The 24,352-nt window shown below is 42.3% G+C and overlaps 1 protein-coding gene across 1 annotated transcript; it reads left to right on the forward strand.

The window, feature by feature from the left end:
- Window positions 1-13,376: 13,376 nt before the first annotated feature.
- LOC109918166 (apelin receptor A-like) lies at window positions 13,377-14,615 on the forward strand. Its single transcript, XM_020518063.2, has one exon. It carries the CDS (start codon window positions 13,377-13,379, stop codon window positions 14,613-14,615), a length of 1,239 nt encoding a protein of 412 aa, XP_020373652.2.
- The last annotated feature ends 9,737 nt before the right edge of the window (window positions 14,616-24,352 follow it).

Raw genomic sequence — 24,352 nt, forward strand, 5'->3', positions numbered from 1 at the left:
CCCTGTTTATGAAATCAATCTGTCGGGTCCTAAAGGACATAGCTGCTAGACTGGGTCTGCGGCAGGGGGTGAGGAAACCAACAGGAGGGAAAAACATACTTGACCTCATCCTTACTAATCTGCCAGCTGGAGATGCATCTGTCTATGACAGTATTGGTAAGAGTGACCATTGCACAGTACTTGTGGAGACAAAGTCCCACCTTCACATTGAGAATAACCTCCATCGTGTTGTGTGGCACTATCACCGTGCTAAATGGGACAGACTTCGCACAGATCTAGCAACTCAAGACAGGGCATCCATGAGATGCTGTGGGCCATCAACAGCAGCAGAATTGTACTCCAGCACAATCTGTAACCTCATGGCCCAGGATATCCCCCACTCAATCATTACCATCAGGCCAGGGGATCAACCCTGGTTCAACGGAGAATGCAGGAGGACATGCCAGGAGCAGCACCAGGCATACCTGGAGATGAGGTATCAACCTGGTGAAGCCACCAAACAGGACTATTTGCACACCAAACAGCGAAAGCAGCAAGTGATAGACAGAGCTAAGCGATCCCACAACCAACGGATCAGATCTAAGCTCTGCAGTCCTACCACACGGTGAATGGTGGTGGACAATTAAACAACTCACTGGAGGAGGAGGCTCCACAAATATCCCCATCCTCAATGATGGAAGAGCCCAGCGCATCAGTGCAAAAGATAAGGCTGAACCATTCACAAAAATCTTCAGCCAGAAGTGCTGAGTGGATGATCCTCTGGTCTCCTTCAGTGGTCCCCAGCATTACAGATACTAGTCTTCAGCCAGTTCGATTCACTCCATGTGACATCAAGAAACGGTTAGAGACACTGGATACTGCAAAGGCTAAGGGCCCTGACAACATTCTGGCAATAGTGCTGAAGACTTGTGCTCCAGACCTTGCCTCTCCCCTAGCCAAGCTGTTCCAGTACAGTTACAACACTGGTATCTACCCAACAATGTGGAAAATTGCCCAGGTATGTCCTGTACACAAAAAGCAGGACAAATCCAACCCGGCCAATTACCACCCCATCAGTCTCCTCTCGATCATCAGTAAAGTGATGGAAGTTGTCAGTAACAGTGCTATCAAGCAGCACCTGCTCAGAAATAACCTGCTCAGTGATGCCCAGTTTGGGTTCTGCCAGGGCCACTCAGCTCCTGACCTCATTACAGCCTTGGTACAAACACGGACAAAAGGAACTGAATTCCAGAGGTGAGGTGAGAGTGACAGCTCTGGAAATCAAGGCTGCATTTGACCGAGTGTGGCATCAAGGATCCCTAGCAGAGCTGGAATCAATGGATATCAGGGGGCAAACTCTCCAGTGGTTGGAGTCATACCTGACACATAGGAAGATGGTTATGGTTGTTGGAGGTCAGTCATCTCAGCTCCAGGACATCTCTGCAGGAGTTCCTCAGGATAGTGTCCTAGGCCCAACCATCTTCAGCTGCTTCATCAATGACCTTCCCTCCATCATAAGGCCAGAAGTGGGGATGTTCGCCAATGATTGCACAATATTCAGCACCATTTGTGACTCCTCAGATACTGAAGTAGTCCATGTTCAAGTGCAACAAGATCTGGACAATATCCAGGATTGGGCTGACAAGTGGCAAGTGACATTCGCGCCACACAAATGCCAGGCTATGATCATCACCAACAAAAGATAATCTAACCACCACCCCTTGACATTCACTGGTGTTACCATCACTGAATCCCCCACTATCAGCATCCTGGGGGTTACCATTGACCAGAAACTGAACTGGACTCACCACATAAACACTGGCTACAAGAGCAGGCCAGAAGCTGGGAATACTGTGGCAAGTAACTCACCTCCTGACTCCTCAAAGCCTGTCCACCATCTACAAGGTACAAGTCAGGAGTGGGATGGAATACTGCCCACTTGCCTGGATGAGTGCAGCCCCAACAACACTTAAGAAGCTTCACACCATCCAGGACAAAGCAGCCGCTTGATTGGCACTACATCCACAAGCATCCACTCCCTCGACCACCGACGCTCAATAGCAGCAGTGTGTACTATCTACAAGATGCACTGCAGAAATTCACCAAAGACCCTCAGACAGCACCTTCCAAACCCACGACCCCTTCCATCTAGAAGGACAAGGGCAGCAGACATATGGGAAATCCCCCACCTTCAAGTTCCTCTCCAAGCCAGTCACTATCCTGACTTGGAAATATTATCACCGTTCCTTCAGCATCGCTGGGTCAAAATCTGGGAACTACCTCCCTAATGGCATTGTGGGTCAACCCACTGGTTCAAGAAGGCAGCTCACCCCCATCTTCTCAAGGGGCAACTAGGGTTGAGCAAGAAATGCTGGGCCCAGCCAGCGATGCCCACACCCCACAAATTAATAAAACAAAACTTTCTGAGCAGATCTCCAGCACTCCAGCAGCTCACATCACCTGCCACCATCCCCCCCACCACCATTTGTAATAAAGATGTGAATAAAAGCTGAATAAGGAGAAGAAAACTTAGTTATTGTTACCCCCTCTCTCTCCTATCCCCTGCTGAAGAGATACTGCGAACACCGTAACACAAAAATAGACAGCGCTGGAGAAACTCAGCAGCTCTGGCAGCATCTGTGGAGAGAGAAACCAAGTTAACATTTTGGGTCCAGTGATCTTTCACAACAAGAAGATATAGAAGGATTTGTTCTGAAGAAGGGTCACTGGACCCAAAACTTTAACTGCTTTCTCTCTTCACAGTAGCTGCCAGACCAGTTGAGGTTCTCCAGCAATTTCTGTTTTTGTTTCAGATTTCCACCATCCGCGGTTCTTTGTTTTATTGGACAAGGTGAAAACCTGCTCTAAATAGAAAAAGTGTTGGCTTCTACACAGCAGTAAATACTAACTGAACATTGTACTTTCCCTGCAGTCTCACGGTGTAGAGTTGCCCTTGATTTTACCCTCTGAAATGAGTCTGATTATCTGACACATAGGCCAAGGATGGGTTTCAGAGTGTGGGAGATCACCAACTTGTCTATCTCATAGCGCTGGCTGAGCTAAATGCAGAGTTCATGCCCGAAGACAGTACGCCCACCATAAGATCAGAGGCATTGTCAGACCACAGCAGTTTCATATAATGTGATGACAAGTTGTTGCCCTCGCTTACAAAATAAATAATCATCAGCGCAGCATGGCACACTTTAATTCTTGTTCCGTTCATATTGAGGAGTCGCTTCCTGAGTAAAAGGAGAAAAGAAAGACTTGCATTTGTATAGCACCCTCCATGACAACAGGACATCCCAGAGAGTTTTATAGTCAATGAGGTCATTTTAAAGCAAGGTCACTGTTGTGTTATCAGAAACACAAGCAACAATGCCCAACTAATCTGTTTACAAGACTTTGATCAAAGGATAAATATTGACCACAACACTAGGATAACTCCTCCACTCTTTGAAATAACATCCCAGGATCTTCTCCGTCCACTTGAGACACAAGAGAAAATCTTCGTTTAGTGTCTGAAAGACAGCACCTCCTCTTTCCGTGAGGTCTCTTTTTGACCAGGTCACCCTTTCCTCCACAAAGGGTCTGCATCTCCTTGGTATTGTACACAATGATCAGGCTACAGTCTCATGCTTAAGTGAGACTTGAACCTACAATCTCCTGCAAGAGGTGCTTGGGAATGCTACCCACTGAGCCACCGGTTAGTCTATACACAACTGGAATGCTGTTTGCCCCAGCGTACAGGGAATTAGGTGTAACTGAGAACCAACATAATGTTGGTTCCTCCAACATTTGGTTTTGCTTTTGGAAAGAATGTCCTGAATCCTTTCTGAAGTAGCTGCTGATAATCCACCTTATGCACCCCCACACCCATCATGCCCCCCCCAAAACAGACAGAGACACAAACACACACACACACGCACACACACACACACGTCTGCTTCCCATGGTGACTGATTTTCTGAAGAGGTTCTGTGCATTCTGTAGGACAGATTCAAAGTACTGGCAGCAATTTTAGAACAGATGTAAAACAGGGTCTCCAGCAATAGGGGGCAACAGTGGGAGAGGGCACTAAGTAGGAAAGCTTGAGGAGTTGAGCAGACCCTCTGTGGAGGAAAGGGTGACCTTTGTCAGAAAGAGACCTCATGGAGAGAGGAGAGACAGCCAAAGGGTTTCTTCTCCCAGATGTGAACTCCAGTCTTTGTTACAAGGGATTACACAGTTTTCCAAACTTAATTTCAAATACCCTTCATGTTTGGAAAGACCTGATGCTACTGTAATTAAGACCCTCTGCTTGATGATTTGGGGCTGTCTGTCTTAAATCTTGGCAGGTTAGGGGCTGGGAGATTTCTGAGAACAGTAATTCACCTCTTGATTCCTCAGTCCCTGTTCACCATCTACAAAGCAGTATCTACCTCCAGACTTGAATAAATTTGTGGTGCAAATATTACTTATCATTGAAGTGCCAGGCCATATCCAGCAAGACAGAATCTAACCATTGCTCCTTGACATTGAGTGACATTACTATTACAGAACCTTTCACTATTAGCACGGTCCAGGAACTGAACTGAACTAACCTTATAATTACTGTGACTGTAATAGCAGGTCAGAGACTAAGCACTCTGCAGTGAGTAACTCACCATATATCTCCCCAAAGCCTGTCCACCGTCTACAACACACAGGTTGGGAGCGTGATTGAATATTCTCTACTTGCCTGGATTGTTCAACTCCAGCAACAATCAAGCTCAACACAAGCTCTACAGTAAAGCAACGCACTTGATCAACACACCATCCATGACATTCTGTCCATTCATTCTCTTCACCAAAGATGCAGAGTGTGTACTCTTTATATGATGCATTGCAGAAATCCCAGGGGCTCCTCCATCGGCACCTTCCAAATCTGCGGACCCCATCATTCAGAAGAATAAGGGCATCAGATACATGGGAACACCACATCCTGTAATTTCTCTTCCAAGTCATACACATGACCCTCATTTGGATCTGTATCGCCAATGTTCCTTCACTGTAACTTGGTCGTAATCCTGGAACTCCCTTCCTTACAGCATTGTGGGTGCCTATACACACCAACAACTGCAGCAGTTCAAGAAGGCAGCTCCCTACCACCTTCTCAAGGACAATTAATGATGGGCAATAAAGATTGGCCTGGCCAGTGATGCTCATATCGCTTGAATGAAAATGTTTTTTAAAAATTTGGTATCTGACATTCCAAGCTGTAGACTTTTGGTAACTGACATAAAATTGTCAGTTTAATTTTGGTAGATGCTAATCATTGAATCCCTACTGTGTGGAAACAGGCCATTTGGCCCTTCAAGTCCACACCAACCCTCCAAAGATTATTCCATCCAGACCCATCCCTGTAACCCTGCATTTCCCATGGTTAACCCCCCCAGCCTGCATATCCCTGGACATTATGGGGCAATTTAGCACAGCCAATACACCTTAACCTGCACATCTTTAGACACAATGGGGCAATTTAGCACGGCCAATCCACCCTAACCTGCACATCTTTGGACTGTGGGAGGAAACCAGAGCACCCAGAGGAAACTCACGCAGACATAGGGAGAATGTGCAAACTCCACACGGTCGCCCGAGTGTGGAATTGAAACCCCAATCACTGGTTTTGTGAGGCAGCAGTGCTAGCCACTGTGCCACCCCAATGAATTAATAAACTATCTTTATGACTACAGAAGACTTTATTAATATTAAGAGATAAAAATATAAGAAAAAAAATGAGGAGGCCATAATTACACCGATTTCAGAAAGCTTTGCCATGACACAATTTCACATTCAAGCTCATTGTAATGAATTCAAGCATGACTCACTTGTATCGTAAGGTGATTTAACGGTAATTAATCCAGATAATATTTCGCGTTTGGTTCTCTGAACTAGGAATTGGAGTGCGACTTTTCAGCTAACACACTGTTGGCCACTGCTTTTCTGAAGACACCCAGCCATGGATCATTCTGTCCACTCTCGCATTAAGTAGAAAGCTGGTTTGCCACTTATACACTTCGAACAGGAGCAGGAGCAGAAGCAGCAAGAGTTTTTCAATGTAATGCCTTCCCTGACTAAAAAAGGAGGGGTTTGAAATCAGGAGGTGTCTGTGGACTGTTATGTTAGATTAACTTAAAAAGCAGTTAAAAGAAAATCACTCAAATTATTTGTAGCTTAAGTTCCAGAAATAATGAGCAAGAATGATGACAAAAAACATGACCTGGATACCTGCCCCAGCAAATTAGAGAGAAAAACAGAATGATACTGTGACAGATGAATAAGGAGACAAAAGCAATTCGAGGAGGCAATCGAACTCAAATTGAGAATCGCAAGCCTGCACCGGACTGCAAGTGTGAAATCAGAATTGGTTGTGCAATTTTGCGTGCTAAAAGGTTGAAATAATTTAGAATGCAGATAGTTTGGAACCCAGCTAAGAGTATGATGTTAAGAACAAATGCACACGTTATTACTACTGCATTCACATTACTGCTGTGTGCAAAAGAAATAATGATATTAATTAGTTGTTGGATATTTCCTTGTGCACTATAAATTTTTAATATGTCTGCAGCTCAGCACAATGGTTTTGCATAAGTGCTGCCTAAACTGGGCAAACCCATTCATCCATGCACGGGAGAATTGAGCAAATATGTTGGTTCTACAGGTTTTTTTTTTGAAGATTAAATGAATAATTGATGGAAACTAATGGAAATGGCAAACTCCTCAGCCAAGAAAGGAGTAAATTCATTTATCTAAAAAAAAAATTTGGCAAGGTAGAACAAGCTAATTTGGCACAAATTTGCAATCAGACAATTTACACGTTAACTTGAGGATTGTGTTACTAAAATAATCAACTCTTTAAAAGTTATGCTTGAACTGAATTAAAATTTTAATGGCATTAAAATAATTGTATTTTGTTTTGGAGTTGAACAGTTATATTGGTTCAGTTACTAGCCATAAAATCAGATTTTACTCTTGATATATGGTTATCAGAGCAATTTTAGAATCATATATTAAGGATTAAAAAAAAAAATGCATTAAGTTTTGGATATTCTGGCATTGGATTAACCAAGCATCTAACCTGGTTACCAGAATTAACAAAATGTAACCATTGCTATAAAAATAAAACTTAATATTTTAATGTTGCTGTTAGCACAGGCGGTTGTAAATCTACAGAAAAATGGCACACAGATTATTTTTTACATTGTCCAAACAATGATTGTCCAAATTCATATTGACACTATTTATTTTAAAAAGATTTAAAAATCATATTGACACTATATTTATTTTTAAAAAAATTTTAAAATTCCATTATCAAAATAAAATTACTTCTTCCTACAACTGAAATTAAGATTAAAAAAATGAAAGATAATTCTGAATTTTGGTCAATTCTTGGAACTGTGGACAGTCTGAAACAGATCTTACGTATTTATGGGAAGGTTAAAATGAAAATACCACACAAATAAATATTAACTTAGGTGCTCAATCTAAGTCTCAAAACATGTTTTATCTCTTATCTAACTAAGATCAATTGGCCAGCAGACATTTCATTATACATTGGTCTGTAATTAATTTTATCTTTGGCAAAAAAATACATTTCAGAAAAAATGTTAGCTTCCTTCATCTTTCCAAGAGTATGGAAAATGTGCCCAAAGTGAATAAATTTCAACAAAATAAAGTTAAAAGTTGACTTCTGGTGATGTATTTATGACAGACTCATCTTAAAACGTGCACTGAATTTTAATCTAAGGTAAGGTGAGTTCTATGGAAATTTTAAAGAGATAAGAATTGTTACTGACACCTTCGTAGAGTTCAAACAACAATTCTGATTTTTACGTTCCACATGGTGACAGCAGTCCAGGTCAGGCATTAAGTACAACAATTATCCAGCAATTCAGACACCATTGTTGAACATGGATGTGAATTTTATTCAGCTTTAGAGACATTGCAAACTGGTCCCTCCTACAGTTGAGGATCAGGAATTTGTGGTTAGATTTAAAGCGTAAATTTGGGAACTTTCAAATGTAAATTGGACGTGTTTGAAGAGCACTAACAGGGTCATAGAGGAAAGTGCTGCAGTACGGGTCTACATAGCAGAGATTTTCATAGAGCTACTACAGATTTGACATGTCAAATGGTGTGCTACTCTTTTGTAATGTTCCATGATTTGATAAATAAAAGACAATAGCAGGATTAAGCAGTCTGATTCATTAAAAACAAACATAATGCAACAATATTTAAGAATATCTCTCTTTCCAAACACTATTACACTTGTCAATCTGAGTTTTGTTCATTGATCAGACATTAGCCGCTTTGTACTTTCATTACTCAAATTGACTGAGAAACATCTCCAGTCAACTCAGCTTGTGAAAAATAATGTTTTAGAAAACATGTCTTTGAGTTGAAACATCCACAGTAAATAATATTTTCCTGTATATTTTTATAAAGTCTAGGAATGAATTGTGTAACATCGTATGGTGAATTTGTAACGTATGAAGTTGCGCAGAGAATTAAAACATTAAATACTTAAATACCCTCCCCTCTTCCTCCTGAGGGAATCCCCAACATAATTTTCCCAGACAATTATAAATTTTTAAATGGAAAAATGTATTCATTTTAATCATATTTTCACTACAACAAAATGACGTGTTCCATCCATAATGAAACCAGATTTGTTTGATACATTTAATGTGCATTTATTACCTTCAGCAAAGAGCACTCTCTAACATGAGAAAGTATCAGTGACGAATTCTAAGAAAAGCAGGCCTGAAATTATGTTTGAATTTGAAGATTAGTTGTGCATTCACTAAGTTAATTCTCACAGCACGGTGCTGACCCTGTTGACCTGCGTGGTGAATTATCATTTTGGTTTGCATTTCACTCATCATCTGAGTCAGGTCTCTTTTTCCAAACGACAAGAGAATATAATGAGAGCTCATCTAAATTTTGCAGCATGGAACTGGAATTTACCCTGAAACTGCAAAACCCAATAACATCCAGACTTAGAACATTGTGGTCAAAATGGGTATTATCAGCATGAATTTATCAAAGGGAAATGATAGGATGTAGAGCAGTACAGCATGGCATTGGGTCCTTCGGCCCACAATGTGTGCCAAACATGATGCCAAAGTAAATGAATCTCTTCTGCCTGCCCTTGGTCCATATCCTTCCATTTCTTGCATGTTCATGTGCTCATCTAAACGCTCCTTAAACGGCTCCATCATATCTACCTCCAGCACCATCCCTCGTGGCAAGTTCTGGACATCTACTACTCTTTGTTTAAAAATCTTGCCCCTCACACCTTAAATGCATGCTCCCTAGTATTAGGCATTCCAACTCTGGGAAAAAGTATCTAACTGTTCACCCTATCTATGCATCTCATAATTTTATAGACTTCTGTAAAATCTCCCCTCAGCCTCTGCAGCTCCAGAGAAAACAACCTGAGTTTTCCTAGCGTCTTCTTATAGCTCATGCCCTCTAATCCAGGCAACTTATTTTTTTATTCGTTCACTGGATGAGGGCATCACTGGCAAGGCCAGCATTTATTACCCAGAGGGTATTTAAGAGTCAACCACATCGCTGTGGTTCTGGAGTCACATGTAGGCCAGATCAGGTAAGGATGGCGGTTTCCTTCCAAAAATGACGTTAGTGAGCCAGATGGGTTTTTCCTGACAATTGACAATGGATTCACGGTCATCATTAGATTCTTTATTCTAGATATTTATTGAATTCAAATTCCACCATCTGCCATGGCAGAATTTGAACCTGGGTCCCCAGAACATTATCTGGATCCCCGGATTAACAGTCCAGCAATAATACCACTAGGCCATCACCTCCCCTCTTCTTCACCCTCTCCAAAGCCTCCACATCCATCCTATAATGCGGTGCAGCCTAACCAAAGTTTTATAAAGCTGTAACATTACATCCTGACACTTGTACTCAATGCACCAACCAATAAATGTTTGACAAACGTATTGGAGTTTTTTCAAGATGTTACTAGCAGAACATGTAAGGATGAACTAGGGACTATAGTATATTTGGATTTTCAGAAGACTTTCAATCAGGTCTCACATGTGAGGTTAGGAAGTAAAATTAGATGGGGGCAATATGGTGAAAGGATTGGTTGACAGACAGAAAACAGAGAGTGGTAATAATCAGGTCATTCTCATATTGGCAGACTATGGCCAGTGGGATAAAAAATGGTCATGTTTGAGCCTCAGCTATTCACAATCTATATCAATGATTTAGATATGGGGACCATAATCTTCCCATAGAAAATTATAATCTAACTGGGGAGAGTCAACATGGATTTACAAAAGGCAAATAACGTTCGACAGTTTTGTTGAGGTATATTTTGCAGTTGTAGCAAGCAGAAGAGATAGGAGGAATCTGTAGTTGTAATGTATTTGGGGATCTTGTCTAGGGAAGGATATCCTTGGCATAGAGGGAGGGTGACAGATGTTCACCAGACTAATCCCTAGCATGGCAGGGTTGTTGCATGAGGAGAATTGAGGAGACTGTACCTGTACTCTCTAGAGTTTGGAAGAATGAGACATGATCTGATTAAAACTTATGAAGTTCTTTCAAAACTCAACAGGATAAATGCAGGATGTCTGTTCCCCTGTACTTCACTGAGGTGGTAGGGGGTGTCTAGAACCAGGGACTTTGTCTCAGAGTTTGAGCCAAATGAGGAGGAGCTTTTTTCCTCAGAAACTGGTGAATATTTAGTATTCTCCGCCGTGGATGCAGGGCAAGACTTGGTTTGTGAATATGTTCAAGGCAAAGATTGATACATTTCTAGTGTTAAATGACATTGAGAGATAAGGGGATCGTGCAGGAACAGAGTGTCAATGTAATAGGACAACCATGGCCTCATTGAATGATGGGCCAGGCTCAAGGAGCCAAATGGCCTACTCTTTCTTGTATTTCCTCTGTTCCTATCCACTGTACATAAACAAAACAATATAAAATAGATTCAGCTATAACACAGTGTGGAGCTGGAGGAATACAGCAGGCCAGGCAGCATCAGAAAAGCAGGAAAGCTGACGTTTCAGGTCAGGACCCTTCTTCAGAAAATCTTCAGAAAATTTTCTCCAGCTCCACACTGTGTTATCTCTGGCTCTGGCATTGGTGGTTCTTATTATCTCTGATCGAATAGATTCATCTTGCTGCTTCACAAAACTGTTGATAATATTCTGTTGAGTTTCTCAGCTGCCAACGGCCCCTGGTTTGCCTATGTGTGGACCCATTACCATGCCCTTTGACCCTTGCACCATTATCCCTTTAGTCGAGGAAACTTGCTTGCCTTCTGACAGTAATTTACCTTGAGGTGTGTTGGAATTACAACTTTGTTTTGCATTCAAATCTGTTTCTTTTTAATTCCACTTGACAGGTATTAGGGTAAATAGCAAGATTCCATTGTCTCAGAATAAAGGGCTGCCAATTTAAGACTGAGATGAAGAAGAATTTCTTGTCTCATAGAGTTGAGAGTCTGTGGAACTTCCTGCCATAGAGAGCTGTGGGGGTTGAGTTCTTGCGTTGAAGGTTTAAGGTCATATTTAATGTTGAAATATGATCAGGAGGGGAATCAAGGGTTATGGGGAAAGTGGATGGGAGGAATGTCAGATCAGCCATGATCCTATTGAATGGCAGAGCAGACTCAAAGTGCTGAATGGCCTACTCCTATTCCTATTTCTTTTGGTTTAAGATGTGGCCTAATCAGATGTGGAGTCAGTAACAACAAACATTTTCTAGTTCTATTAGCATACAGTTGTTGCACTTCAATGAAAATGTAGTTACATGTAACTAAATCAAAATGAAGGAACCTATTCTCAGGTTTTCTTTGCTGCTGTGAAATAAACCTGTTGGACTATAACTGGGTGTCATGTGACTTCTGAGTTTGTCCACCCCAGTCCAACACCGGCACCTCCACAACATAAGAATGTTGTCATATTTAGAATACAGTTGATTAGAGAACTATACTTATGCTTTATGGAAGATCCTGGCTAGCCCCATGGTCACTGAGTTGCAATTCTCGGGACTGATTGACAATGTCAGAGCTCCAGGGCTACTTTCAGAGAAGTGTGATAATTAGAGGGGTACTTATCAGTGCTCCAATACAGCTTCCCAGAAATAAGTGCTGAATTCCAGAGACAAACAGTAAATTTCATACTATTTCAGTCACTGAAGGTAACAATTTGCAAAGACCTAATGAGGGATGCATTTACAAGCCATTTATGGTGGCAACGTTTTGCTGATAGTGGGAAGATAGAGCCACGTCTTCACTAGAAAAGCCAAACCTTTTATTCACAGAAATCGCACAATTTAACTCTGAATAGCTCTCATTCGTGAATAGTACAAACTACTTTGAACAATTTTTGTTGAATGTTAACTTTCATTAGCTGCCGCCATGAGAATGAGAAATATGTAACAGAGAGGTGCGACTAAACAATCTTTTGTGGTTTTCTCAATTTCGTTTTTTTTTAGTGTTAAATATGAACGTTATGTGCAAAATCAGAGGACTGTGGATGCTGGAAATCGGAAAATAAAGAAACAGAAAATGGCGGGAACACTGGGCATGTGGGGCAGTGTCCGTGGAGAGAGAAACAGAGTTAAGGTTTTAGGTCACGAATATCGTGAGCTTTTGTTTTATTTTATCCACAGAGAGGATAGATCGGACCAAACATGACACAAGTGTGATTTTCAATCAACTTTGCCAGTGTGAGACCTTACCATCCATCTGGTTGTTTGCAAGTTAGATGTCTGTTTGGGGAAAGCTGATATATATCAATACTTTAAAAAAAATCCTACTTCCTTGTCTTTCTTGGTTAAGCTTGTCACTTTGGACGTGAGAATATTCTTTGCGAAACCCACAGCTTTAAGATTTTCACAACTTTACATTTATTTTACGTTCATTTAGGTTTTAATATTACAGAATGGTCCACTTTCCTATCTGTGCTCTGGGTCCCGCAGCAGATAAACTTTTCCTTGCACTCTGGCCTGACAGGGGAGCACCGCAAGCATGAGGATAAATTTAAAGATTGCTCTGAAATCTGCAGTCGGTTGGCACGTTACTGCATGGGGATGATTTACCTTGATACGAGGTGTAAACGATTCTGCTCGAGATGCCAGAGGGTGTCAATCGGAGCTGATCACTCTCTTGACACTGAAGATGTTTATCAGAATCATGATGTGGCTGGAACTGAAGGTTTTCAAAAGATGTTGATTTAATATGTAATAGGGGCTTCTTTTTTTAAAAAAATCGCATGCTATTAAGCTTGCAAGCTCGGAAATGGTTGGTAAACGCTGCGATTCCATCAAATGGAGGGGAAGTACAGCATCAAATAAATTAACCTCATGAAGCATCCGATAGCTTTGAAATAATGCCAGCTGAATACCCAGAGACCACATACCATATATTGCTTGGCAGGTGGTGGCAAATCACCCTCCGAGTGGGTGACAAACTTTATTGTAAAGGGAAGCTGCAGATAGTGAGCAGAGTTACACAACAGGCTTGTTTAAAGCTGACTGATTTGTCTCGGCGGATGGGAACAATGACCACCCCACTAGAACCCACCACTGGGTACGACTATCAGACTTACCCAGATCTGTTCTGCAACCTTCAGGATGTGTCCTATGCAAAGACTTTCATCGTGTTAACCTACTGCTTTGTTTTCATCGTAGGCACCTTTGGGAACATCGTTGTGATTGTTATTATGAGATCAAAGAGAAAGTCTAACCGTTTAGTTGATGTGTTTATCACCCACTTGGCAATTGCAGACCTGGTTTTCCTGCTTACGTTACCGTTCTGGGTGGTTTCCACAGTCCTGGACCATCACTGGCCCTTTGGACAGAGCCTATGCAAGATCTGTAGCTACATTCTGGTTGTCAACATGTATTCCAGCATTTTCTTCTTAACTTGCATGGGTATTGACAGGTACGTGGCCATTGTGCTGGCCGGGAACTATAGCTACCTGAGAAGCAGAAGGTATGCCATTGTCACCAGTTTGGTGATCTGGGTTCTCTCTATTTTCCTGGGGCTGCCCACCTTCTCATTCAGACACCTGCTGGAATATGATGACAAGTGGATCTGCTCTGAGGAAAGCACACTCTCCGGGAACATCTTCACCCTTGTGATTAGGCTCATATCCTTTGTCTTGCCCCTGGCCATCATCACCATGTGTTACTGCTCGGTGGGTTTCAAACTCTACAGGCACTTCAACAGAAGGAGCAAGGAGGAGAGGAAGAAGAGGAAGTCGATCAAAATCGGCTTCTGGATCATCACCATGTTCATCTTGTCCTGGCTTCCTTACAACGTCTTAAAGACCCTGGATGTGTTGGTCCAGATCTTCACCATCGATGTTTCGTGTGACACCCATGAAGCAGTGAGTAAAGGTCTCAAGGTTTTCACCTGCCTGGCCTTCTTCAACAGTTGCGTCAACCCAATTGTCTACTTGGTCTTTGATCAGTATTTTAGGGAGAGCTTCGCACAGTTCCTGTCCTGCCAGTCTCCCAGGAAACCGAAGAGGCATTCATCCACATCATTGGATGATTCAACCAGATCCCAGAGGCGTAACACCTCGCTGAAAGAACCATTCAACTCAGTGAAGATCAGTTCATAATCCCAAGTCCAGGCAAGGACTGGTGGTAATCTGAGCATTTTTTGTATAAAATTCTAGCTGTGCTCTGCAATGGTGCAGCAGTAACTGCTAAATGTGAGGCTGGGAAAGCACAGCTGCATCCCAGGAGCAGGAAAGTCACCGTCGAACGGTCTCGACACAAAACGCTGACATTCCTGCTCCTCTGATGCTGTCTGATCTGCTGTGTTTTTCCAGCCTCACACCTATAGACTCTGGCTTCCAACATCTGCAGTCCTTACTGTCTCCAAGTCACTGCTAAATGTGAACCTTCCTCCACCCCATACACTCCTCAGTGCTGTCGGAGCTTTCTGTATAGTTCACAAATTTAACTCAACATCAAAAACACGAAGACTGAGAACGCTTTTAAAAGTGAAATTGTTAAGCATTATTTTCTTGAGGTGTGCGCGTTGCTGGGGAGATTTGTTTTTAATCTCTACTTGCCTTTGAGAAATAGACTGGTTGCGTTGCTACAATAGATGGTACCTTTTCACTGAAACACCGTGCAGAAAATTTGCTTTTGCAGATGTAACGGTCTGATGGGTTATTACGTGGTGTTCAATGGCTCGATTATTTTCTTAAACAACACATCGTGTCGGTTCAGCAAATGTTTAAAAGGTTGGAATTAAAAGCTTGCATATGTGAATTTGTACCTTTGTCGCCACAATTTAGCATCATTTTGAGTTACAAAAAGAATAAAAAGAAATTATTTAAATCAAATTCATCTTCGGTCCAAATTAGATCTCCAGATATGTAAATACATTCCACTAAATTAAAGAGGGTGCTTTCCATGTCTTGCAGCATTTTGCAGTTTTAAAATTCAATTTAATTTATTTGTGCGATTCAATGCACTTGTTTCATTGAAAAGTGTAATAAAAGTATTAAATATTTGATATTATCGGGTCAAATCATCAATCTTCGAATCCCTGTTTCTGACTCAAATCAGACGAAATGTAACACAGTTACATCTCCAATTCACAGGTTCATCATCCAATAGAGGATCCAATTGACTTAGAAAACATAGAAAATAGGAGCAGGAGTAGGCCATTCGGCCCTTCGAGCCTGCTCCACCATTCAATATGATCATGGCTGATCATCCAACTCAGTCCCCTGTTCCTGCTTTCGCCCTCCTCCCATTTGATCCTTTTAGACCCAAAAACTATATCTAACTCCTTCTTGGAAACATTTAATGTTTTGTCCTACTTTCTGAGTCAGAGAATTCCACGGCCTCGCCACTCTCTGGGTCAAGACATTTCTCCTCAACTCAGACGTAAATGGCCCACCCCATATTCATAGACAGTGACGCATGGTTTTGGACTCCCTGGTCATCAGGAACGTCCTTCCTGGGTTTACCCTGTCTAGTCCTGTTAGAAATTTATAGATTTCTCATTCTTCTAAACTCCAATAAATATTGTCCTGACTGATCCAGTTCCTCTTCATGCATCAGTCCTGTCATCCCAGTCTAGAGTCTGGAAAACCTTTATTGATCCTGATGAGCTGATCAACTGCAGGAGTCCTCACAGAACCTTCATTGAAGCCATGCCCCATTTTTACGGCACTAGCTGCTGTATTTTGATCAGTAATCATTATTAAAAATCCCAAATCTTCTTTGTGAAGCAATGGAGAGAAAGTAAATGTGCAAGACAAGGGTTTAAATGGAGAGGTTGGCAGGGGGTGAGGGGTAAGATGTCACCTGGTTGTGGGGTTAAGAGATTGCACGTAGATGAGGCATAAGGGTGACAGGTGAGTCAGGAATGAGTAAGTGGGTGAACAGTTAGAGTAGCAGATAGGTGAGATGGTAAATTGAAAAGTGGGTGAGGGGTGAGGGTGCCAGGTGTGTGAGGGGGTAGGGTGTCAGCTGGATGTCAGGTAAAGGTACCAGCTGGATGAGAGTTAGGGTGTCAGGTGTGGGAGGGGGTAAGGTTTGTGTGAGGGTTAGGTGCCATATGGGTGAGGGGTTCAGGTGCCAGGTGGATAAGGGAAAATGTGGCAGGTGGTTAATTCGGATCGAATGGGTTGGGGTAGTCAAGGCAGTTGTGTAGTTGATGGGATTTGTCATATGGTGTTGTAGAAAAGTGGAGTGGGGGTAGTTAGGTCAGGTTGGACTGGGCAGTGGGGCTCTTAGGGTATAGTTTGAAGCGCTGGTGCTGGTTGAATGGTGGGAAGATTGTTGGAGCATTAGGGCATTTGGTTTGGTGAGTTGGGAGTGTCAAGGTGTAATTGAGGGGTTGGGAAGGTGTTGGAGGGTCAGTGCAGGATTGGAGGAGGAGTCAGAGGATTAAAGGATGGTAGAGTTGGTTTTAAATGGTCCAGTATTTTAGGGCAGCAATCCAGGTCAGTATGTTGGGATATGTGGAAATCTCAGATGGAAACTCAGAGCTAGAATGGTTTTGGAGGGGATGCAACAAAATTATCCCTTGGAAGTTTAAACTTCCTGGACAATTCCCACATAGGCATTATGTCAGGAATTCTCAGAATGTGTCTTGTGGGCTATGTTTATTCTCTGACCGTATGAAGAATTGATTGAGGTTAGATAAAGTAAACCATTTAAGGAGTGCAGCGTGTAAGTGGAGATTAATGGAGTGCACGGCTTCTGTAGACAATGATCTTTCTTGATTAACTTCAACCTCAATGGTTTCCACCCAGAAAATGGTCAAATAATGTTTAAAATAACAAGCAACTGGCAACAGCATGGAACTCACCCACTTTCAAATGTTAGGCAAGCAGAACATACTTCTTACATGTTGATGTGTCTCATCTATATTTTCATTTAGTGCTAAATATTATTTTTAGCTATTTACCAAAGTAGGACACGGTTGAAGAAAAGGTTTAGTTTTCTGAAGAAACCTGCTCAATCTATCAAAAACAGAAACTGCTGGAAGAGCTCAGCAGGCCTGGCGGCTGCTGTGGAGAGAAATCAGAGTTAACGTTTCGGATCTAGTGACCCGTTCTCAGAACTGATGGTAACGAGGAAAATGTATTTTTTTGCAGAGGATAGATTGGGGGGAGGGGTGTAAGGAGTAAACAATAGGTAGGGATAGAGCCCAAAGTGAGAGAAGAACAGTTGGACAGACAAAGGAGTGGATAATGGTCAGCCTAAGAGAAGGAATAGCTACTAATGAGAACTATTAGTTGTTAATAATGGGTAGTGTGTAACAGCAGACTATGTGATTATAAGGCATGGTGTGTGGGGGTTTGAGGTAAAGACATGGGAGAAGGTGCCTCAAGCCCTAAAATTGTTGAACTCAACATTGAGTCCAGAAGGCTGTAGAGTTCCCAAGTGGAAAATGAGGTGCTGTTCCTCCAGCTTGCACTGAGCTTTGCTGGAGCAATCCAGCAAGCCTGAGACCATAATGTTGGCCAGGGAACAAGGTGGTGTGTTGAAGTGGCAGGCTGGCAATCTATCTCCATTTATCCTTACCCCCTCACCCCACTCTATCTTCTGCATAAAAGTCAACTTTTTCCTATCTATCATCAGTTCTGAAGAAAGGTCACTGGATCCAAAATATTAACTCAGTTTTCTCTCCACTGATGCTGCCAGACCTGCTGAGCTTTCCCAGCAATTTCTGTTTTTGTTTCTGATTTCCAGCATCTGCAGTTCTTTCAGTTTTTACTCAATCTATCACCCAGTTCATATTTACTGTGGTTTGTTGAATGTTATCATTATCAATCACACACAAACTAATTCACACAAACATGGAATTATGATATGTCTGAATTCTATTATTTAGACAGCATAATTTGGGAAGAGAGGTTTCATTGAGCAAAAACAAAGGGCAGTAATGGAGGTTTAAAAAGACATGGCAGACCATTCAACCCATTGGACCAGCTCCTCCTGAGTTCATTTACAATCAGTTCAATACAACAATTCTATCTGCTGAGCGATTTTTTCAGAGGTGAGTCATCTTTAACTAGACGGGGTAGCTGTAGGGAGGATGTTCCTGACGGTGGGTGTGTCCAGAACCAGGGGTCATAGTCTGAAGCTTTGTGGTAGATGATTTAGGACAGAGATGAGGAGACATTTCTTCACCGAAAGAGTGGTGAGTCTGTGGGATTCATTATCACAGGAAGTAGTTGATGCCAAAACATTGAATGTATTCAAGAGGCAATTAGATATTGCACTTGGGGCGAATGGGATCAAAGGTTATGGGGAGTAAGCAGGATTAGGCTTTGGGTTGGATGATCAGCCATGATCGTGAAGAATGGTGGAGCAGGCTTGAGGGCTGAATGGCCTCCTCCTGCTCCTATCCTCTATGTTTTTACGTAAGTCAACCATGCAACTTCCCAAAGGAAATGGCTCCTCTTCATTAACAGTGTCTCTGTTACTGGGGGACCAGGACAGAGGCAGCAATCTCTTGACCCGTCTTAAGCAACAGGTTACATGTGAGATAGTATTTCTGATGAAGGGTCTAGGCCCGAAACGTCAGCCTTTCTGCTCCTATGATGCTGCTTGGCCTGCTGTGTTCATCCAGCTCTGCACCTTGTTGTCTAGGTTACATGTGATACTTGTTTGATGCCAAATAGCTCATGGCTGGAAGTCAACGAGATGGGGGCATCAAAATCCTTGCTGCCTCTTTGGCACATGTTTGACCAGCTGGCCTTCTCCTATGGTCAAATACCCAAATGTCAAAGTCGACCCCAATATATCCGTGCTTTTATTCTGCATCTAGGTTCACACCTGTCAGTTTCTGAGGGCTGATATTTCTCCCTCCTCAGAAGTCCACTTTGACAAGAATACCATAATAAATAGGAGCAGAAGTATGCCATTTAGCCCATTGAGTCTGTTCTATCATTCATTTGATAATCCTCAACTCCACTTTCCTGCTTTTTCCCCATGCCCTTGATCCCCCTTCTGGTTAAAAATCTGTCTCTCTCAGCCTTGAACATACTTAACAATCCAACCCTGACAGCCCTCTGCAATAAAGAATTCCACAGATTCACTCCTCCCTGACAGAAGAAATTTTACCTCATCTCTGTCTTAACTGGGCAACCCCTTACTCTGAGATGATGCCCTCTGGTCCTAGACTCTTCCACAAGGGGAAACATCTACTCTGTCAAGCTTCCCAAGAATCCTATATGTTTCAATAAGGTTAACTCTCATTCTTCTAAACTCTAATGAGTACGTGCCCAACCTACTCAACCTCTCTTCATAAAACAGCCCCTCCATACCTGGGATCAGCTGCCCCCAATACCAGTAAATATTTCCTTAGATAAGCAGCAGCAAACTGTTCACAGCATTCCAGCTGTGATCTGACCAGTGCTTTAGTTTCAACAAAACCTTCCTACTTATATACTCCAATCCTTTTGAAAGAAATGATCAACATTCTATTTACCTGCCCTATGACCCACTGAACATGGCTGCTAGCATTTTGTGATTCATGGACAAGGACTTGTAAAGCCTAGCCTGGTCTTCTTCTGAAGAAGGGTCTAGGCCCGAAACATCAGCCTTCCTGCTCCTCTGATGCTGCTTGGCCTGCTGTGTTCATCCAGCTGTACACCTTGTTATCTCAGATTCTCCAGCATCTGCAGTTTCTACTATCTCTGAGACTTGTAAAGCCTTCTGTTCTGCAGCTTTCTGCAGTCTTTCTCCATTTAAGTCATATTCAGCTCCTCTCTTCTTCCTGCTCGAACTGACCTTCTCCAACTGGCACTTATGGACTGATTTATTTTCCATGGGATATGGGAGCTGCTGTATGCTTAGCATTTATTGTCAATGTCTAATTATACCAGAACCAAATGGCTTGCTGGGCCATTCCAGAGGGCACTTACACTGTAGTCAAACACCATTGCCATGGGTCTGAAGTCACAAGTAGACCAGACAGGGTAAGGACAGTAGATCTCCTTCTTCTGGAAGGACATGGGTGAACTAGGGTTTTTTTGACAATGAACAATGTGAGAGAATGGTGGTTTAGTGTCATTGGTCTAATTGTCCAGAGATTCTCATCCAATTGTTAAAAAACCTGGAATTGAAAGCTAGTCTTAGTTATGGTGACCATAACACTGTTGTTGATCATCATAAACCCTATTTGGTTCACTAATGTCCTATAGGGAAAGAAGGAAGTCCAAAAAAAGATGCACTGGTTTTTGTCAAGGTTCATCCTGAGCAGCTCCATGATGCAGGACTCTGCGCGTTACAGTCTGTTCCCCAGGACGCACACTGAGACAAACATCAACTACGCCTGCAGGAATATTAATGTGGATGAAAGACACTCTTTGGTCTGCCTGAAACTTGTTGGTCTTCCAGAACAAGGAGCTGACCTCGACCGAGTGTTGCAGGCTGGCACATTCTGAGGTCCAGGACTACGTGCTGAGGGAAGCACTAAAGCTCGGGGCAGCTGCTGCCAAGGGGCATTGGGGAAAGACCACTGTCTGAGGTGTTTCTGCTGAAGCTAAATGGATCCCATTCAGTTATTGGACCCCCCCTGGTGCCTCAAATGCATGTAAATATAGCCTGGTTCAAGTAAGAGATGCCTTTGGTTTGTTTGTTAGATAGAATCAAACTCCAATGTTTGCTTGTTTCCTCATATGCTACTGTACAGAATTGAATTGCTTTAGTGAGTATATATATAGGGAGATTTTTTTTAAGAATAAAATACATTTTTGAAATAAAAAAAGAAATCTATCATCCTTACCTGGTCTGACCTATATGTGACTCCAGATCCACAGCAACGTGGTTGATTCTTAACCACCCTCTGAAACGGCTCAGCGAGTGAGCCACTCGGTTCAAGGGGCAATTAAGAATGGGCAACAAATGCTGGCTTTGCCCATGTTGCCCACATTCCATGGAGTAACAAAATCAGTTTCCCAACAAGGAGAGCGAAATCTAAATACTGTAGATATTTTCTATTCATCCTGTACAGGGATGTTCTTGCATGCTTCTGGAGCAGGTGGGACTTGAAGCCAGGCCTCCTAGCTCAGAGGTAGAGACACTACTTCCATATCACAAAAGTCCCTTCTCAACAAGGGCTCAAGAAATGATGACCAGAAGTTCCAGGCTCTCTCCATTGGCTGCACTTAATGGTTTTATTGAACAGTATGTGATCAGATTGCAACTACTCACTGAGGGTGAGACTCCTTACTGAGGGTGAGACTCCTCTTCACATGCTGTTTGGCCAATTCTCTGGCTCACCTATGTGCAAAGCTCACTGAGTTCTCTGTTAAGGATCTGCAATAGTATTAGGTCATTAAAAAAGAAACAGCTTTCACTAGACTCAAACAACAAGTGATGAAAATGCCAGTGCTGAGGTACCACAATATGAATGGTGGAGCTGCCTGGCAGTGTGCTACCAGTGAGACCAGGCTTAGAGCAGCTTATGCAGCAAAGACCAATCTGTCATATTTGTATCCAGAGCATTATTGCAAACTGAACAATGCTTCAACACTCAAATTGACAGAGAGTGATTGGCTATTGTTTTTGCTTATGATCATTTCAATATTATGTGGGACAGAGTGGAGAATGCAACTAGGCATGGCAATGCATCTTCTTCACATTGCTTTTATCTGCTCCAAACTATCTGTGAAGGGCAGGCAATGGCCGAGTTGTATTGTTACTAAACTGTTAACCCAGACACCCACGTGGTGTTCTGTGGACCTGGATTCAAATCTTGTTCTGGGAGATGGTGGAATTTGAATTCACTTAAAAGCTCGAACTGAGGCTCTAATGCTGACTGTGAAACCATTATAGATTGTGCGGGAAAAATGCATCTGGTTCACTTATGTCCTTTAGGGAAGGAATCTGCCATCCTTACCTGGTCTGGCCTACATATGACCCCAGACCCACAGCAATGTGGTTGACTCTTAAGTGCCCTCTGGGAAATTAGGGATGGGCAATAAACGTTGCCTAGCCAGAGACGCCTTTGTCCCATGAAAGAAGCAAATAGTTACTTTGTTTACAGAGTCATTGTCTGGATGTAACAGTCAAGCAAGGGAAACAGCCACACGTTGTTGGGATCCTGTTGTGAGCAGCACTCCCTATGAAGACAGTTGATGACATTAAGACAGAATGGAAAATCTTCCAGTTTCAGTGAGGAGCAGCAGCTCGACATGTTTTGGAAGTCACTGACCCAGCATGGAGATCGAATCTGAAAGTCGAGCATCTTGCTCAAATCAAGCAAACTGTGCCTCGAGATGCAACTCTCCAAATGCTATGGTTAATCGTGTCGAAAGGATGGCCTGAAAGCATCAAGGACCACACTGATTGTCATCAGAGAGTATTGGGGAGACAGAGATAGCCCATTATCTTCCACAATAGAAAGAGAGTCATTACCCCTAAGGAGATGCGGAAAGTGATGCTAAAGGGATGAATCTGAATGACTACATTTATATGTGTTATAAAGCGGAGGTTGACCCCACCTCTGACAAATAAAACTGAAACTCCTGGAGAGGCACACCTCACCCTATAATCTGGGAGCCTGTAAACAATGAAGTTTGATTGAGAGAGTAGAGAGCTGTATCCTCAAGGATTGATTAAAAATGGCACTGGGACATCAGGTTAGATTTGAAATGGAGAAAATGATCATTTTGAAGGGACGGCTGGTAGTTATAGCACTCCAATTGCATTGTGGCTGTAATTATATGCAAATCAAGAGAACTCCCACTCAGATACACACCCAGATCTCTAAGGTCACTTGTTCTATAGTGCTGACAGTAATTCATAAGATCAGCTCTTAGTAGTAACTGCAGATGCTGGAAAATCTGAGATAACAAGGCGTAGAGCCTGATGAACACAGCAGGTCAAGCAGCATCAGAGGAGCAGGAAGGCTGACATTTCGGGCCTAGACCCTTCATCAGAAAATGATGACATCAGCCTTCCTGCTCTTCTGATACTGCTTAGCCTGCTGTGTTCATCCAGCTCTACACCTTGTTATCTCATAAGATCAGCTGTTTGGTCTAGTCCTTGTTTTAGCTTCTCCCTTTGGATTCTGTTGCACTCCTGCATTAGAACACTCATTGATTATCCATTATTTTAAGTTTGTATTTTTAACAATTTTCGTTTGGAGTTCTGAGCTGTTAACTGTGAGCTGAAGATGGCTTTTGGGCTCTGGGCAGCAGTTTGAAGAAAAGGAGCAAACAAACTATTGTTTGTGAGGCCAGGCCTGGAAGTCAACTGCAGGATGATCTTGATCAAAGGATTCTATAGGCTGCTTTGACTCTTTGTAGACGGCAAGTCTGGAAAGGAGCATAATAATCAAACAGAGGAAGAGGCTAGAGTTTGCATTGGTTTTTGGACTGTGTTTGGGTCAGGAAGAGTTTAGCTGAAGATTTGAAAGCTCCTTGTCTAACCTTCCATTGTCAGCTATTAGAGGTTCAGAGAATAGAGTTTAAGTTATAGATATTACTGAAACTCCCTCAGATTGAACTGGAAAAGGTAGCCCTGATCGACATCTTCATAAAATCAACCAAGAAACAAGCATATATGCCTGTGGAACAACGTCTTGTGAAAACTGCTTAAGTAATCTGACTAGTTTTGTTTTCTTTTTTCTAAATTTATCATCCAACTGTGCTTGCTTGTCTGTCTGTCATTTGTATAAATGGGGTTGAAAACAAAGGCTGTTAGGTTTAAATCATAGACATCAATTAGTTTACTTTGTTGTTTAATTTTGCTTTGATAAATCTGTCCGGAATGGATTATTCACAAAGGGATTGGTTATTCAAAACACCTATTGGGATCAATTTTAAGGGTCTTTGAAGGTTTTAATTCTACTGCATCATGAATATACAGG

Source organism: Rhincodon typus, chromosome 22 (genome assembly GCF_021869965.1).
Source record: "Rhincodon typus isolate 14 chromosome 22, sRhiTyp1.1, whole genome shotgun sequence".
NCBI classification, from domain to species: domain Eukaryota; kingdom Metazoa; phylum Chordata; class Chondrichthyes; order Orectolobiformes; family Rhincodontidae; genus Rhincodon; species Rhincodon typus.

Coding starts and splice junctions, on each gene's coding strand:
- LOC109918166 (XM_020518063.2), top strand. CDS start 13,377: ATGCCAGCTGAATACCCAGAGACCACATACCATATATTGCTTGGCAGG.